Source organism: Perognathus longimembris, chromosome 14 (genome assembly GCF_023159225.1).
Source record: "Perognathus longimembris pacificus isolate PPM17 chromosome 14, ASM2315922v1, whole genome shotgun sequence".
Classification (NCBI taxonomy): domain Eukaryota; kingdom Metazoa; phylum Chordata; class Mammalia; order Rodentia; family Heteromyidae; genus Perognathus; species Perognathus longimembris.
The window spans coordinates 39784015-39802615 of record NC_063174.1 but is presented as its reverse complement, the minus strand read 5'-3'; the positions used below and the strand labels follow the sequence as shown (position 1 = coordinate 39802615).

Below are 18601 nucleotides of genomic sequence, written 5' to 3'. Positions count from 1 at the left end.
TTGTTCACACACACTGCCCGAGGCCCCCTGCTCCTCCTCCCCCACCCCCACCACCCCCTCTCCTCTTTACCCCTTCTCTAGACAAGGAGTGCTTAGGGTAGAACTAAGGTAGGCAAGTGGGGGCGGGGCACGCTGTAAATATTCTGGGGTGACATCAAATGCATGCAGAACCCCAGCCAGGAGGTCCTGCATGGAGAAGCCAGCTCTGGATGGGGATGTGGGCAAATGCTATTTCAGCAGCTTTGACAGATGGATCCGCCCAGGGGGACGGAGAAAGAGAGAGAGAGAGAGAGAGAGAGAGAGAGAGAGAGAGAGAGGGTGTGGTGGGCAAGCTGGACCTCCCTTATTGTCACAGCCATTGCTATCCACATGCATAGTGCCAGGAGCAGAAAATCCAGGTGCTCCCCTGCCAGGGTGACAGGCAGGCTCTCAGGCTGCGCCTGGGCAGGGCTGACTGGTCCCTAGGGGTACTGGCTTCAGAGGTGCGTGACGCACAGGAGTCTGCCCTGGGGAAGGCAGACTGGAGCAGGGAGATGGGGGCCGGGCCCTCTCTGCATGCTTCAGCAATCTTGGGCCTCGGTCTGATCCTGCATGACAGATATTTCCAGCGTGAGACTGCTGACATGATAAAGAGATAGCAGATGGTTCCAAGACTTTATTTTCAGAATGCTTTTTTGTCCACCTTCTTTTCTGTGTTCTACCCATGCTCCCCCCCTCCCTGCCAAGACTGGAGAGGAGAAATGATTAGGTTCACACCCCCACCCCTCCGCCACCCGCCCACACCTGGGGTTTAATGCCCTTTGCCGAGTCCATTTGAGTGCCGGCAATGGTGATGGCGGACCATGACTGGGACTTACCTTAAGCCAAGCCCTGTTTTCAATCATCCTCTCATATTGTACTCACAACACTGTGCTGTCATGAGCAGCCCTGTATTGCACTTGTAGGCACAGAGAGGTTTAGCAATGCACCCCAGATCACACAGGTGGGCAGAATTTGAACCTAGCCAGCTCAGATGGAGCCTGTCCACATCCCCACTATAGATCCTGCCTCTTTGAGGATGGGATGGATCCAAAGCAGCTCCAGAACAACTGTTCACACTGCAATGATGCCCACAAGGGGCAAGCCATTTTGGCTAGCCTGCCAAGATGAACTCAGAAGGGAATTTCACCCCCCACTCAGAGCTGCTTGAGGATGTGTGTTCATCTAAGTGGCTCTCTTGTCGTCAGTTGGAATAATTTAGTCCCAGATCGACACCCCCAACCACCACAGATTTCCAGTGCCAGCTACACAATTTGTGGGGTCCAGTGCAAATGAGGAACCCCATTGACCTTTGAACTTGAAGCATTTCAAGATGGCAGCTGCAGAGCATCATGGGAGTGGGTCTGGATGCCCAGATTGTGTGCCTGGGAATCTGGGCCCCAGTGCTTGAAGTGATGGGAAATTAGGATTCCGTACAAGAGATGAAGCAGTACAGTCATTTCTAGCTTCTCCAAGTCAGACAAAGCAGTGTTTTCAAGTGTTTCTTCCTATCAAAATGTAGCAGTCTGATCTGATGCAGTTCAACAAAAATACATCAGGAAGACTGGGTCTGTCTCTGTCTGTCTCTGTGTTTCTGTCTCTGTCTCTGTCTCTTTGTCTCTGTCTGCCTGTCTGTCTGTCACAGACACACACGCATACACACACACCTCTTGCCCCATAGAATGACATCATTGGAAGTCTTGGGGGTTGGATGCTTTGTTTTGGGGTCAACATCTGTTCCATTAACCCTGCCTTTCAAACTACCCTCCCTCCTACTGCCTCACTTCAGCCTGCAAGACCTGTTCACAGATCTTCCCCGGTAAAGAATGAGCCCCACCCAACCTCCCTCATCCCTATGGAGCCTCCACCCACCAGTTGTCCTCTCTCCTCCCCACATAGCTGGAAGGAGCCCTTTTTGGTCTCTGTCACTACTTCCTCATTCTCAGGAGCATCCTGGCCCTCGTCACTCTTGGCTCATGCTCGGAGGTCCCAGATCCCTCTCTCTCTGAGTTGACCTCCTAACTGGCATATCCAGGGGTTCCTTCGAATCCCCATCTCTCTTGGTCCATCTCAGGAATCTATCATGGCTCTGCCTTGGTGCCCTAGTCTTCTCTTCTTGAAGGCAGGGATGCAGGTTACCGTGAGTGAGTGTGGTCACGTGATGTGCTTGGAAGGGTCCTGCCACATAGTGAATACTCATAGGTGGTGGCAGGAGCTGTTCTGAACTCCTCCTTTGGTTTATGTTGCTCATTCTTGTGTGAGTCTTGTTAAATTAAAAATAAAAATTCTCTTTCTCTGCCATCTTTTATTTAGTTTGGTGTGTGTGTGTGTGTGTGTGTGTGTGTTTGTGTGTGTGTGTGTGTGTGTGTGTTGGTACTGGGGGTTGAACTCAGGGCCTTGTGCTCTCATTTAGTCTTTTTGCTCAAGGCTACCCGTTGAGTTATACCTTCATTTGTTTGTCTTTTTGCTGGTTAATTGGAGGAGGTAAGTCTCATGGATTTGTCTGCTTGGGCTGCTTTTGCACCACAGTCCTCAGGTCTCAGCCTTCTAAGTAGCTAGGGTGACAGACGTGAGCCACCATTGCTGCTCCTTGCATTGTTATACATAGTCTTTTCTTTCAGAGTCTCTTTTTACCCTCTCCTCTATTCTTTCTTTCCACCCATAAGTCTTTATTGTTGCCCCATAGACAATGCAAATAGGCTGTCACCATCTTCCAGTCTTTCCAGTAATATTCTAACATGAGTCAGATGAAGGTGGTAAAGTCCTTTGGGTAAAATTCTCCCAGGAAAGTTCTTCTTAGCAGCTTCTCTTGTTAGCCCCCTCCCTCCTCTCCCAATCCTTCCTTCACTCCAGCTTTCTGCTGTGGTGCTGGATGGCTGTGCACCTGTGGCCAGCCTTCTCTGATCTCCTTTTTCCACTGCAAAGTTCTTACTCACCTCACACGTGCTAAGCAGGTGCTTCTCAGGGGGTCTATCTCCTCCTGCGTGTCCCTCTGACTGCACCTGTTCACAGCTGCAGCTACCCCACCTCCCACCTCTTTTAGACTCTTAACTCCTTGAGGGAGTTTATCTTTGTCCTGTTACCACAGGTCTGGGGGCATACATATTAGGTGTTTAATACATACTCTGTTGAATTGAAGATCTAGTGCTCAAGCACGATGGCTCATGCCTGTAATCCTAGTTACTCAAGAAGCTGAGAGCTGAGGATCATGGTTCGAAGCCACCCTGAGCAGGAAAGTCCATGAGACTCTTATCTACAATTAATAAGGAAAAAAGCTGGAAGTGGAGATGTGGTACCAGTCGAGCAAAAAGAAGCTAAATGAGAGTGCAAGACCCCAAGTTCAAACCCCAGTACCAGCATACACACACACACACACACACACACACACACACACACACACACACACACACACACAGAGATGAAGTTCTACCCAGAGGGCTCTTCATGAAGGAGTCTGGCTTCTGGGACCTCCTTGTGTTTCCTGAGTCTGGTTCTTTTAATGGCCAACCTCAAGTCTCAGGGCTGTCTCCACTGCTTCTACAGGCCACATCCATTCACAGGCGGACACAGTCAGAACCAGGGCTCAAGGCAATCTTTGCAAACAGTAGTGGTCACTTGGGTTACCTAGTTTGTTCAGCCACAAATAGCTAAGCCCCCATAGTCACAGTTCCTGATTTGGTAGGTCTGGGGTGCAGCCTGAGAATACGTTTTTAGGTGATTATTGATGGTACTGGTTTGAGGACTTCGCTTTGAGAATATGTGTTCTAGCAATGTGTTCTAGCAATAAGGATTTACTCCCAAAATGATTCTTCTCTGTAGTCTGGAATGAGACTGAGTGAGCTTTGTAGGTTTTAAGAGCCATTCACATGAAATGAATGTGGATGGGTCAGAAACTACAAGCTTGCCCCACCCTTGTTGCTTGGCATTTCCCACAAGGTGTTTCTAGATTCATTCACCAACCACTCAACACATAGGGCTTGTAGTATGGGCAAGGCAACAGGTGAGGCGGAGTTGTTGATGTCCAGATGAAAGAAAGCAACAGGAAACAGGCTGTCAGGGAGGCCTACGTACGGCGCAGACCTAACTGGGAATCAAGTAGATCAATGGAGTGCCCACTCTGAGTGGTAGTGAGTTCCCCATACCTGGAGTTGTCCTAGAAGAGGGTCTCAAGTTTGTGGGAGCAAAGCGATTAGATAGAGGGTTAGGTCAGGAAGGTTCTGAATTTCTGTGATTAAGGAAAACACAGAAACTGGCTTAATAATAGCATAGAAGAAATGTGTTTACAATGGGCAGAGGTGGCCAAGGCCTCCTTGTGTAACTGCTGGTAACTTTACTATGTTTAATAGATCCATTCCTCATCGCTGTGCTTGGTGACTAAATGGATATATATTCCAGTGGCTCCATAAGTTGCTGTGGATTGACCTCATATCATTTAAAAGGTTAAATGGAAAAAGCCACAAGCAATCCCAGAATGTACTCAGGGGCTGCTTTGGGTCCAAGTTCCTTAGTCCCATGGAACTGAGATGTGTGGTGCTATCTTATGTTTTGCAGTATTTATGAGGGAGAGAGAGAGAGAGAGAGAGAGAGAGAGAGAGAGAGAGAGAGAGAGAGAGAGAGAGAACAGAGACAGAGAAACAGAGAGACAGAGAGACAGAGAGAGAGAAGGAAAGAAAGGAAGCCTTGAATTTATAGTTGTTAGGTCAGGAACTTGAATTTCAAATGTTCCTCTTACCTTATCAAAGAAGTCCAACCAATGGCCAGATTCTGCACCATGCCTATACATACTATGCAGCAAGGATCAAAATTCCTCACTTAATATTTAGCATCAAAGATGTGTGACAAAGTTAATGTCACTTACAGTTCACTTAGCATCTATTATGTGCTGGGTACCAAGTGAGATGCTTTATGAATACTATGTATAACCCATTTAACCATCCTTCAAGGTAAGTGTGTGTTGTCATCCTCATTTTCAGGGCAAAGGCAGAAATACTATATATCTTGTCTGGTCTCACACAGTGAAATACTTGAATTCATTTTTGGAAGTTGACATAACCATAAAATTGAAGCATGATAACCATAGTCCAAAAGTTGTAGATGGATGTCAAGTCTGAGTGCAGGTACACTATTAGCCAGTTGGATGCAGCTGTGTATTGAATGACTAATATCCTCTCATCCAAAGGATTGTATTCTAGGAATGCAAGAATGGTTCAATAACAGGATCCAACAGAATTCACCACATCCATAAGGGAGAGGAGATTTGTGTATTAGTAGAAGCTGAAAGGGCAACTAATAAAATTCTCCTATAATAAAACTTTAAAAGAGAAATAAGAGGAGCTACTTCCATTTGAATAAGGTTAAAAAAAAAAAAGAAAATCCTAGCTACCTACACCATTCTAAACAGTGAAACACTAAGTCCAACTTCCTTAAAATAGGACATATTTGATTTTTGCTATTTTTAAATATTGCCCCAGTGATTATTCAAAATGAATAAAGCTAAGATCCAGTAGTTAATACAACTATGGGGAAGAAGAGATGTGGTTATCCGTTACTTTTGCCAATGGCTGTTAAAAATGCCCCCTAGAAGAAGCAGAAAGCAACAGTAGGAGAAGTGCTAAGGTACTGGGTAAAGTGGTAAAGCAGGGTCAGGGTCATATGACCACCGAACTTGGGTACTTAGAACTGGGACTTGAGCCCAGTCCAGGCCTGGTGTTGACATCTAGATCTTTCTACCTTGTGCAGCAGTTATTCAACTTGGTGCACATGGTCAACTTCAGCCTCTGAGGTGACGGGGGGGGGGCACTTCTGGGAATGGGAAGGATGGAACTAGCCGGGAATGTTATAAGGACCCCCATGGCTTCATGGATGAGCAGCAACTCCATTCTCCCAGAGGCCGAGACTTGGGCTGTGTTTGGTAGTTCTGGCTTTAGAGCAATTAGCCAACCTTCTGTGTCCTACATCCTGAGCAGCCAGTGGACAGAGCTACCTTCTTCCTTCTTAGTTCCAAGAGGCCATATTCATATTATGTCTTGCCTTTGTCTCAAGCCGCCCCATTTGAGAGGTAGTGCCTGTGAGCACCCCATCATGGGATGGGAGGGCTGCCTGGGCTGCTGAGGTCACAAATGTGGGTGTTGATTGCCTAATCTGACAGGGATGCCTCAGCTTTGTGGTTTTCATAGTAGAAAGTGGAGCCCGTTTGCTATTATCCCACTGGGTGCTGGTGGTACATGCCTAGAATCCTAGCTACTCAGGATCATGGTTCGAGGTCAGCTTGGGCAGGAAAGTGTGTGGCTCTTATCTCCAAGTAACCACCAAAAGGTTTCTTACCTTTTAAGGGACCCAGGCGACCTGGTTTTACTGGGGGCTCTGCTGTGTGTTCCTAGGCAAGTCACTTAGCTTTTCTGGTCTCACACAGACCTGTGCCTGGGGATATTGGACTAGATACGCCGAGCATATGGTGAGGATGACTGTTGCCACAACTTTACATTCACAGGGCAATGGTGGACTGCAGTGGATGGCTGGAGATCACAGCCTGGGAGATTGAGAGACGTGTCTGCAGGAGTTGTTGACAGTGACATTTCCCTTTCCTTCCTCTTTTCCTTCTCTAGTCTGCGGCAAGCGCTACAAGAACCGGCCAGGCCTCAGCTATCACTATGCTCACACCCACCTGGCCAGCGAAGAGGGCGATGAAGCCCAGGATCAGGAGACCCGCTCCCCACCTAACCACAGAAACGAGAACCACAGACGTGAGTCCCCTCTTGGAAGGCTGGGATGATGAGGACTGGGGGGGGGTGGGTGGGGGGGGTAGGGGTATGGCACAGAATTCATTCTGGCAACAATGATTGGTCTCAGTGTCCTAAGTTGATTTGATCCTTCAGCTTAAGCCGGCCACCACCTCTGGCTGTGGGGAGCCACAGACAGAGTGAACTGGACAGGGTTGGTAAAGCCAGCAGTGCTCCCAGACAGAGGGAGGGAGGGAGTGATCAATAGAAGGGGTGGGGCCTCACCTGGCCAGTGTCAAATACCAGACCCGCCCACTGTGCTATGATGGCTTTTTGGTATATGGATTGGGACAGACATTCTCAATGTCGGCTCAGCTACCATATTCTTTTTTTTTTTTTTTTATATTCTTTTTTTTTTTAATTGACATCTAATATTTGTGGATGTCTTGCTGTGGCATTGTTATAAGGGTCATGATTTGGGCCAAGGCTCTTTACCTGAGCAGTCACATGGCGGATAGGATTTGTGTAGATGTGGCATTTGTGATGACTGTTGGGTCAAAAGACCCAAAGTGATCCTGAAGATTTGTGTTTTCTTTTTCTTTTTTGCTATTCCCCCCCTCCCTCCCACCCCCCACCCCCTCACAACTGACACTTGAACTTTCACTCATTGGCTAGTGTTCTTACAAGTGAGTCACGCCTCCAACTCCAGATTTGTGTTTTCATTGCTGTTCTTTTTGTTCCTTTCTTAACTTCCAGTTATGAGTTAGGGAACCCAAAGAGGAATTAGCATATACCACTTGACTTTCTTCTCAAACATCTATTATGTTCTCTGGGTCTACAACCCTCCCCCTCCCCGCAATGGTTATGTGATAATGGAATCTTTTTGAGCTTGCTTCAAGGTATTGATCATCTTGAGATCACCTGGTGGGGAATATTTGGGAACACACAGTATGGTTTTGTTAAAAAAAATTTTTTTTTGTTCACAGGATTTGGTGGTGGGAATACTTAAAGCAAACCAACTCATGCAATTAAAGGGATCAATCAGATCTTAAAAAAATATTCAGACCCTAGGATTTAAAGACCTCTCTTGTGCATCTCAATTAACTTGGTTGACCTATGTCAGTGGGGGCACAGTCACCAAATAATTAACACACCTGGGGCAAAAGACCTTTCAATGAATTTTTAAGTGGCTCCTTGACCCCACCCACTTTCCCCTTGTAGCACACTGCTTTCTTCATTTGCTCCTGAGTGCTGTCAGATCACAGTATTGCTGATTGGGAGGCTGGTATAGCAGATGCTGTTTTTTCTTTCTCTCTCAATCCTAGAGGCTTCAAGATCAAGGTTCACTAAAGTCTTTCCTTGGCTCCCTGATGCCTGTACATTGGCTGGCCAGCCCTTCAAATGCTCTTTCCTCTCTCTCTGCTCATGTGCCCTGGTATTTCTTTTCATGTCCAGATTTCCTCTCCTTATAAGAGCAATGGCCCTACCCCTGCAGCCGGGTGGCTGTTTCTTGCATTTCCTGGTCTCTTCCCTTACCTCTTCTGATCTAACTACTTTTTTGTTTTGTTCTGTTTTTATCTTTTACTTTGTGGTACTGGGGATTGAACCCAGGACGTTGCACTTGCTAGGCCAGTGCTTTGCCACTGAGCTGCATAGTCTTCTTGGATTTGGGATGGGATTCAGAAAGTATTTATTAGTGGTTATTATTTCAGTAAAGTGTTTATTTGCCTAGACTTGTTTTTTTTTTTTTTTTTTTTTGGCCAGTCCTGGGCCTTGGACTCAGGGCCTGAGCACCATCCCTGGCTTCTTTCCGCTCAAGGCTAGCACTCTGCCACCTGAGCCACAGCGCCCCTTCTGGCCGTTTTTCCATATATGTGGTGCTGGGGAATCGAACCGAGAGCTTCATGGCACTAGTGGCACTCTTGCCACTAGGCCACATTCCCAGCCCCTTGCCTAGACTTATTTCTCAGTTGCCCAGTGCCAGCTAGTCTTCTGTCTCTTCAGTGTCTTGCCATTATATTCTGGTAGGGTTTGGAATGCTTCTCTTTAGTACCTGACTTAGTTTCCCTGGTTGTCCTGTAGCTTCACTATGGTCAATGGCATGTGTGCATATGCACGTGTGTGTGTGTGTGTGTGTGTGTGTGTGTGTGTGCCCCTGTGTGTACATAGACAGTTTTGCCAATGGCTGAGGAGGGCAAACTGCAGACCCCAGATAGAATGAGGCAGTCTCCTCCCCACTTGGGCCTTCACCCCTGCAAGTTAGCTATTGACTTGTGAGTCAGCTCTGGCATGTTTTATTCAGTTCACCAGGATGTACTTCTGCACTCCCATTTGTAGATGTTCTCTGCCTCCTCGTGCCCTCCCATGATGCCACATGGTCTTGCTTACTAAGGACACGGTGCCCATCATTCCTCTTCCTCCATGGAGATACCTCCTTGAGAAATGTCTAATGTTGCTAGTGGTTCACACCTGTAATCCTAACTACTCAGAAGGCTGAGATCTGAGGAACATGGTTCAAAGCCAGTTCAGGCAGGAAAGTCTTATCTCCAACTAACTACCAAAAAAGCTGGTAGTGAAACTGTGGCTCAAGTAGTAGAGCACTAGCTGTGAGCAGATAAAACTCAGGGACAGCGCCCAGGATCAGTACCAAGAGAAAAAGAAAATGTTCAGTGCCTGTCCTTATATCTCTGCGGGGTCATGTGTGATACACATGCTTGGACCCCACCCTCTGCCCCCCTTCCTTTCTCATCCATCTTATAGAACACATTTCTTCCCAAAGAACCATCTGACTGGCCATGGCTTTTAAATCTCACAGAAAGCAACTGCTGTTTCTGGGCTGATCTGGAGTCTTCTTATATGAAGAGGGTTCCAGAACCCTCTCAAGTGCCCTTGCCATGACCTCTCCTTGGAGCTTTTTCTCTGAGAACTCTGAGCAACCTCGACATGGCTCACGGGGAAGGGGTGCAATGGACGGGTTGTTGGTGTCCGGAGAAGTCATTCTCTTCTGTCCCCACATACCCAGGACAAGTCCCCCGGGCAGCTGCTCTCCCTGGGTTCTGTGTGCCACATAGCCCACGGATCTGCTCCCTGCTCCCTGTGTGTGTTCTGTTTCCTCCCACAGTCTCCTGGCGGGCAGTTCCCCCTCCCAGCTCCCTGTGAGTGCTAATTGCCAGCATTATTAATACCCAGTCATTAACTGCTCCTGCAGTTGGGGTGAACCCCCATCCATCCTGCCCCTAAATGCCACCAGAGCTGCATGGTGAACTCAATGTGACAGCTCAGCAACAACTTGAGGTTTCAGTTTCCCCACCCCCATTCCCAACGCACACATACACACACACACACACACACACACACACACACATACACCCCCCCCCTCTCTCTCTCTCTCTCACACACACACACACACACACACACACACACACTTCAGGGGAGGGAGTCAGGAGAGCTTAATCCAGGAGGCTAATCTGTGGCTCCCCTGGGGGAAGGTCTGGATGCTGTCAAAGTGGAAACGCTGACTTTCCCCCCTGTGGTAGAGCTGTGGGATGACCCAGGCGGCTCTAATGAACAAAATAGGCCCGCCGCTTGCAGGGCCACAGGCAGCTGGTTTGCACCACCTGCAGCCATCAAGACCTTTCGACTTTGGTCCTCCCGCCGTCCCTCCCGCCATCAGGACCAACTGTGTCCTCCTCAGAGCTCTGGCTCTTTGCTGCTGCCCCTGCGGTGGCTGAAAGGGCAGGGTGGCCTGCAGGAGCCAGCACTGACCTTCCCCTCCCCCAGCCGCCGCCCTGAGCTGCCAGCTCAGCAGTGGACGGCCACTCCTGCCCTCCGCCTGCCCCTCCCAGCGGATGTGCTCTCGCCTTTGTTTCTCTCCTAGAGTCACATTTTCTCCTGAGTATCCATTTCTGTGTCCCGTTGCCCCCATGGTTCTGGGCTCTCTGCCTGAATGACAGGCAGGCTTCAGCCTGAGCTGGAGCTCAGCTCTCACCCTTGGGAGCACGGACTTTTCTGATGGGGTCTTTCTCCCTCAGGTTCCCCCCTTCCTCTTCCTCCACATCTCTTGTTACCTTCATCTTGGCACTTTCTACAAATAAAACCACATACATGTGTATGTGTGCATATGTGCACAAGCTTACATTCAGACATGTGGACATAGAGATACGCATGACTACAAGGAGGGAGGGCATGGGGAGTCAGGACTCAAGAGCCACTGCTCAGAAGCACTCTGTGGAGACTGCTGATGAGCAACTTTACCAGGCAGGATTAGAATTCAAACCCTCAGTGACACAGGCCCACGATTTCAGAGCTCATCTCCAGTTGCTTTTACTTTCTCTACACAATGGGAACGGGATGAAAACCAGGACTGTGTGCCTACTTGGCAAGTGCTCCACCACCAAGCTACATCTCTAGCTCTTTACTGGTGAATTTTTCAAGATAATTTTTAGCACAGGGATATACCTTTATGAAGCCCTGGGCTTGGATGAAAAAAAGATTAGTAAATAAATTTAGTGTTGTCCATCCCTCCCTCCCTCCTTTCCTCCCTCCCTCCCTCCACCCATCCATCCGTCCATCCTTGCGTTGGTACCCACGTATTGAATATTGACTATAGGAAGGAATTGAGAAGAACAGATATGAATAAGATGTGGCTGAGTCCTTGTGGAGTTCACAATCCTGATTGGGTGGGAGTGTGCAGTGAGTGTGTACAGAGGGTGAGTTTCCTAAGGACTAAAGTCAGGGCTGCTCTGAGCTGGCATCAATATCACTTGATGACTCAGTGGAAAGCCATGCTCCGAAGTTCCACTATTGGGGTTTGAACTCAGGGCTTTGTGCTTGTTTGGGTAGCTTTCTTCCTTGGGTATTGGCCTATCACTTGGCCCATGCCTCCAGACTAGCCTTTTGCTGGTTATTCTAGAGATGGAGTCTATCAGTCTTTTCTGCCTAGGCTGAACTGTGATCCTCTGGATCTCAGCCTCCTTAGTAGTCAGGATTACTGGCATGAGCCACTGGTGCTTGACATCCCCCAGTCTCTGAGGGAGGCCTGTGGTGTTTGAAACCTCCTCTAGAGTCTTCTGGTGCACATTCAAGCTGAAGACACTGCTTCAAGGAATTCACAAAGGATTCCTCGAGGTGGCATTCCCGAGGACCTTGCAGGTTCCAGGAGGTACACAGAGTAGGCAAGGGATATGAAAGAGCATGGGTGTTCACACAATTGGTTGGATTTGGGTGTGATGGTAGTGTTGAATTTTAGGGTTATGGAGGAGAGAGGGAAGTGTAGGTAGGAGCCACTGTTGGGGCATCCTCTCTCCCCCACAGGACATGGCAACCATGCCAGCTGTCATTGGGGGGTAAAAGGGAATGGTTTACAAAGAAATTCATTTGGAGTCTTACTAGTTCTTAGGTGATATAGCTTTTCTATTTGATACAGAAATAAATACACCATGCTCTCCACTACGTACTTACAGCTCCCAGGAGGAAAATGGTATGTTTAAAATTAGTTTTAAAATTTTTGTATTGTTATTATAAAGGTGATGTACAGAGAGGTTACAGTTATATAAGTCAGGTAATGAGTACATTTCTTTTTGGACAATGTCACCCCTGCCCTTCTCTCTTCCCAGTTTTTCCGCTCCCGTTCCCACCCACAAGTTGAATAGCTCATTTTCTACATTGTGTCCAGTGAGTACCACTGCTGCATTTATTCACCCGTTGTCCCTCCAATTCTGTGCTTCCCCTTACACTCCCAAAGACAGATAAATGAACAAACAAGACAGAAGGGAAAGAAAACAAAAACAACAACCAAGAGAAAAACCTCGTTTCCATTTCCCGGAGTTCATTTTGAGAAAATGGTATTTTTCAAACATGGCTTGGTAAGATGTTTTGCAAACTTGTTTTCCAGGTCCATGGAATTGAAACTGGGGTGTCATAGGTCTCTGGACATCAGTCAGTCTTCTGTGTAGTGGGAGTGTGCTGGTACAAAGTTAGCCTAGAGAAAGGGGGAAGAGGGAAGGAATTGAGGTGGGGGGGAGAGGGAGGGGCACCTTGCCCTGGTCCACCTTTGGAAGGCACATTGTTCTCTGAGGAGCTGGAAGGGGAGAACTGAATTGATGAAGGGTAATGTCTGCTGATTAGATAATCTGGAAATTAGTCTGATAATGTGCAAATTAGCTAAAAGCAGCACATGATGTCAGTGCTACTCAGATGGGGAAGATCTCTAGATGTTAGTCCTCTGACATTTCTCGTCCTCTAACATATGGCCCAGAGGTGAGTACTTTGGTTTAGGAGATAGAGAGAAATTTTCCTGGGAAATGTGCTTTAAAAAAAATTGCATCACTCTACAAGGTGCCTGAAAAGCCACAAAGTCTGTGTAACTTGCCACAGAGAGTTCAACCTTGGTTGAACTGTCTTGGTTGGAAATTGAGGAAAATTCAGGTTTGGGGCCCTGGTCCCCTGCCTGTCTCCTCCCTCCCAAAGAGCAAATGTAGAAACTGAGAACAGATACTCCTTAGATGAATTGTTAGTCAACCAAACCATTTATAGGTTACAAAACAAAGAACCCGAGGGCTTGCTCTGCTCCTTGGGGTAGAGGGGAGTGTAAGTACCTGGAGGTTGTTTTCCAGTCATGGGCCATGCACACCCTTGACCCAGAGGCAGAGAGAATGGCTTTGTTCTGTTACTCCAGAGGGTGACTTGGGACTCTGCTTGCCTCGCTGGACATAGCTGTGGAGATGAGGGTCAGTGGCTTACACTTCTCTGCCCCTTTGTTGCCTCATTTGTGAAACATAGTAAGCCTATGGTCTTACTGACCTCTTGGGGTTGCTGCAAGTCTTAGACAGTGTGTGTGTCAGGGGGTGGGGTGGGTAGGACTGGTCCTTTGTCTGGTGTGGTGAGTGATCCTCCCATCTCTGTCCCATCTGGAACCACAGAACATGTCTGTGACCGCATGTTGACCTCAGGGGCTCTATCTGAGGCAGTGGGAGGGGACTCTTCTCTCTCTGTGAAGCTGTGAGGGCGCTTTGGCATCAGTCAGAACTAGCAAAAGGCTGACCTGGCCCTACCTAGCACATTCTTTGCTGATTCTGTTGTATAGGTTGAACTGGAGTGTTCATTGCACACCTGTTGTATGCGTGTGGGAATAAGTATAACTGGGACTCCAGGAAGGTCTAACATGGTCAGTGCCCTTACAGCACTTCTGGAGTAACTGGGGAAATAAGACAAATGCATCAAACCCAGCTTTGGGAGAGAATCCAAGTCCAGTGTGGCTCTCCTTTATTAGCAATGCCATTTTCCTGGAACTGGGTGTCTACCTGTCTCTCAGTACATTCTGAGTCTCTGATTTCTCTCATGCCTTTGGCATAATTCTCTAGAAAGTCCGTGTTGAAGAGTCCCCCATGAATTGTGCAGGAATGGAGATGACAATGCTAGTATTATTGTTGCAAGCATCTCATGCTACACATGTTGTGTTTACCTCATTCATTCCTTGCCGTGAGGTAAGTACTAAACACCTCTAGGATGCCACACCACCCACAGATTAAGAGAGGTATTTATGGATGTGGACTGCAAATGCAAACTCAGGAATGTTGGGCCAACTTCTTGGGAAAACTTACTTATTCAGGCCTTTGGGGTTTTTCCATCCTACTTTATAAGAAATATAATTATTTTGCACATAGAAGAAAAATGAAGAAACAAAATGATGGAAGACGTGGTAGGCACCAGGCACTTTCCACACGTCATCTTCTGGAAGGCTCACAAGTCCATAAAGCATTTGCTGTAGTCTCATTTTGCAGAGGAAATGGAGAAAGTGCGAGAAACATGTCCCAAGCCACACAAGGACATGGGAAGCTGAGATGTGAATGGGTTTTGAGTTGGGCATCATTCGTCTTTCAGGAAAATGGATCTCAAGTGATGGATCCCAGGCCCAGACCTAGATCTTTCTCATGGACCTTCTGATATCTGTTAATTTTCACCCACTGACCAGTTATCCAATGAGTCATGTTACATAGTAGCTTTCCAAGAAGAGATAAATGCATTCGCAGGCACTGCCTTAGTCAGCTGGGGATGTCACAACAAAATTCCAGGCTGGGTGGCTCAACAGAAATGTATTTGGTATAGTTCTGGAGATGAAAGTTCAAGATCAAGGAGCCAGCGGAGTTGGTGTTCAGTGAAGACCTGGTGAGGGCTTTGTCCTTGAGCTGCAGACAGTCACCTTGTGGGTGGGTGTGTCCTCACATGCCCTTTGCTGAGGGTGTGGTTAGAGGGAAAGAGATGCTAGATCTCTCCTGTCTCACAAAGGCATTAATCTCATCATGGTAGACTTAACTGGAGATCCCAATCCAGAAAATATCACACTGGCAGGTAGGACTTCAACCTGGATTTTGGGTGTGTGTGGACACCCTTCAACCTTCAATCCATAACAGGCACATGTATTCTTCAAAATTTTTAGCTCTAGCTGGTTGTCATGATACATATCTCACCCCTGCCATTACAAATTTGCACTGACATTTTAATTGACAAATGAGTTTTGAAATAGAGAAAAAAAACCCACACAGTATTCGATAGCCTTCCTGACATCTTTCTTTCTCTCATTCTGTTTTATCATCTTTCCTAATTCTTCTCTCCTTTTTATGAACTTGCTTTATTCGGGGTGGGTGGGGGGAGAGGAGGGCTGCTTTATGCTTGAAGTGAAAACAGCTCCCCCTTTAAAAATAGACTTCTTTCCCATTCCTGGCTACCACTGGTCACTTCCACCTAGGCCACTACAACTTGCTGAGTGGTCTTTCTGTCTCTATGATCGTCTCTTATTGTCTCCAAGGAGAAACCAGAGCAATTTCTTAAAAGTATAATAGATCACCCCGCACCTGTCCTCACAGTGCTTTTTACCCTAGGTGAGCAAGTCCACGTTTCTCACCGTGAGGGTCTGCATTTTCAATTCTTTCAGTGGGATCCCGCAGCAGCACTCTCACCACCTGGGACCCTGGTGAGCATCTCACCCAGATTTGCCTAGTGGTAGTGCTGAAAAAATCCGGCCCCTAGGAATCTCTTGGTTATAGACAAGCCTTGGCACTTGGCCACCTCACTGAGGAGCTTGTAAGACACCTGGGATCTCAAGTCTTAACTTGGATCTATGAATTCCCATCTGAATTTTTGTTGTTGTTGGTTGTGGGGCTTGAATTCAGGGCCTGGGCACTGTCCCTAGGCCTCTGTGCTCAAAGCTAATGCTCTACCACTTGAGCTACAGTGCTACTTCCGGTTTTTGAGTGGTCAGTTGGAGATGAGCCTTGTGGGGACTTTTCTGTCTGGGCTGGCTTCAAACTGTGGTCCTCAAATCTCAGCCTCCTGAGTGGCTAGGATTACAGGCATGAGCCACCGATGCCTGGCTAGATCTGAATTTTAATGAGATTCCAAAATGATTGCACAGCAAAATTTGAGAAGCCCTGGCCTAGAAAGCACTTAGGCTCTGCCAGCATCTCAGGCTTGATTTCCTCCAACTGTGTGGTTGTGGGTGTTCATGGGAGGGTGGTATTTATGGGCCTGCTGAGGGCCACACTGCCTTGGTAGAGGGCCAAGCAACCACTTACTAATGCTTGACCTTGGACACACTGCTTATCCTCCTGTACCTCAAGTATCATCAATGCAGAATCCAAGCATGGATATCATCCATCTCAGATGAAGAATATAGAAATCATTTCTGGCTTTTGGGCAATTAATTAGAGATTAAAGTCTGGACTTTCTTGCCTGGACTGGCTTCAACCCCATCCTCAGATCTCAGCCTCCTGCGTAGCTAGGATTACAGGCGTGAGCAACCAGCTTCTGGCCCCTCCATTGCTTCCCAGTTTTGCCACTTTCATTTCTAGTTTCCCTGAGGCATGTGCTACCCTTTCAGCTCATTTTGCCTCATGTTGTCCTTGACGGTACAGTGTGACAATTTATCAGCCTCATCTATAAACTTGAAGACTTATTAAAGCATCCCCTGGCCTTCCTTTCTCCAGACAGACTAATCTCAGTGCCCAGGATTATTCTACATCAGCAACCCCCCCCCCCATGTGTCCCATATTTATTCTCTCCTTGCCACTGGGTGGCCAAATGGCATAGGAGGAGGCTGGTGAGTTCTCTGCTTTCCAGGATTCTTGGTGGCCCAAAAATCACACAATGAGCGATCCCTGGTGTCCACTCGCCTATCCGGCTCTGGGTCCCTCGCCTCTGCATGGGGGTGGGGGAGTGGGGTGGAAGGTACCATTTGTCTTCTCTCAAGCCCTGGGGCAAAGCCTGATTTCTGTGAGATGACCAAAAACCAGCCTGAAAGGAATCCCCACACCTTTATTCCTTGGATCTACAGGATTTATATTTTCATCAGTTCTAGGGAAGCAGTGAAAAAAAGGTGTCAGACCTTGGGGATAATTTATATGAGTAAACACGTAAGAAGTGGGGTGAGCAGAGCATGCGAATTAAGGCCATTTATCCCAGCTTTGATGTTCTGCTTGCCCTCTGGTCTAGCCTTCCCCACTGTCTTGATCACGCCACTTTTAACCCCCTCCTAGCTGGCTCTGCTCTACATTGGGACTACTCTGATCTCTGCCCAGCTGTCTTCCCTTCCCCAGCTTGCGGCTTGCTTCCCCACCCCTCCTGTGGCCCTCATTAAAGGCTAGGAGAAGGGAGCTGGGGTGTGGCAGTGGCCTCCAGCTGAGGCCTGCGTGCTGATTCTGAAGAGAAGGCGCGTAGATTGGCATCTTTCTTTCTTACCCTCCCTGTCCCTAAAGCTGCCTCCTTTAGCCTGTCCTGCGCACTGTGTTTTATGTGGCCAGCCTGTGGCTACCTTTCCACACACCCTCCTTTCCCTCTCCCCTTTTCTTTACTTCATCTTCTAAAGATGCGCTCTGCACAACCAAGTGGCACCGGGTGAGGATGCTTTACACTTGAGAGATGAAGTAATAACAGGTGGCAAGAGCAGAAGCTGTTGGAGCCCAGGATTCTGGTTGCCATGGAAACGTGTCAGACCTGTGGAGTGGAGGGACATGGGAGCTGTCAGCCATAGAGGGTGCTAGGGGGAGAAGTAAGAGTGGTGAGAAGAGGCATGTCTATTCCTGAGGTCTCTGCTCACTGTTCCCAAATTCCCCAAGGACTGCGCCCCCCAATCTAGGAGAACCCAGAGAAACAGCTGCTGAACTGGGGTTGGGGTTTGGTATGTGTCAAACGTGGCTGCATGCTTATGCACACTTAAGTCCTGGCAGGCAGTCGGAGCATCTGCTCGGAATGTGAGGCTATGCCTTTGTGTGTGTGCCAAGGAGAAGCCTCAACTTCTGGCCTGCTTCCTGTTGCCCCAGGACACCTGGGATGTGGCTCTGGTGGTCTCTGCAGAACTGAGATGAGAGGGAGAGGGGACTGTTGGCCAGACTGCTCTGGCATTCATTTGTTTTGTGAGTGAGCAGAGATTGCATGGGGAGGTGGGGGGCACAAGAGGATGACAGCCCTGTTTGTGGTAGTTTTATGGAAGATTTAGGGCCCTATTTGCCATAGATGCAAGACCTGCTTTAACTCATGCATCCTGTAGCATGCACTAAGCTTCTCTGGAATTCTGCCTACCCTTCCCTGAGCATGGTAGTGAGACTCTTTGAGGCCTGGCTCTTCCTTTGTCTTGCTTAAGTTATTTGAGCGCTTCCTCCCATCTTCTTTACTTTTTAAAATTTCTTCATGAACTTTGTTCTTGACTTCCCCTCTTCCCCTCACACCCCCCACCTTTTTTTTTTTTTTTTTTAAAGTTTCCTTTGAGCTTTTGTAGAGTTAGCTCTCCCAGGTAAATTCCTAGATGCTTAAGGCTCACTTTATTTTCTCGGCAGCTCATTGTATCTCTGATGATCTCAGCCCGCGGACAT

General features: G+C 47.8%; 1 protein-coding gene across 3 annotated transcripts in view; it reads left to right on the top strand.

Moving 5' to 3' along the window:
* Dpf3 (double PHD fingers 3) overlaps nucleotides 1-18601 on the top strand; it is a 242640-nt gene that overhangs the window by 159886 nt on the left and 64153 nt on the right. For all 3 annotated transcript variants that reach the window (XM_048362472.1, XM_048362473.1, XM_048362475.1), the window contains exon 7: nucleotides 6624-6761. In XM_048362472.1, the coding sequence (XP_048218429.1) occupies nucleotides 6624-6761 (138 nt within the window). The remainder of the gene's footprint in view (nucleotides 1-6623; nucleotides 6762-18601) is intronic.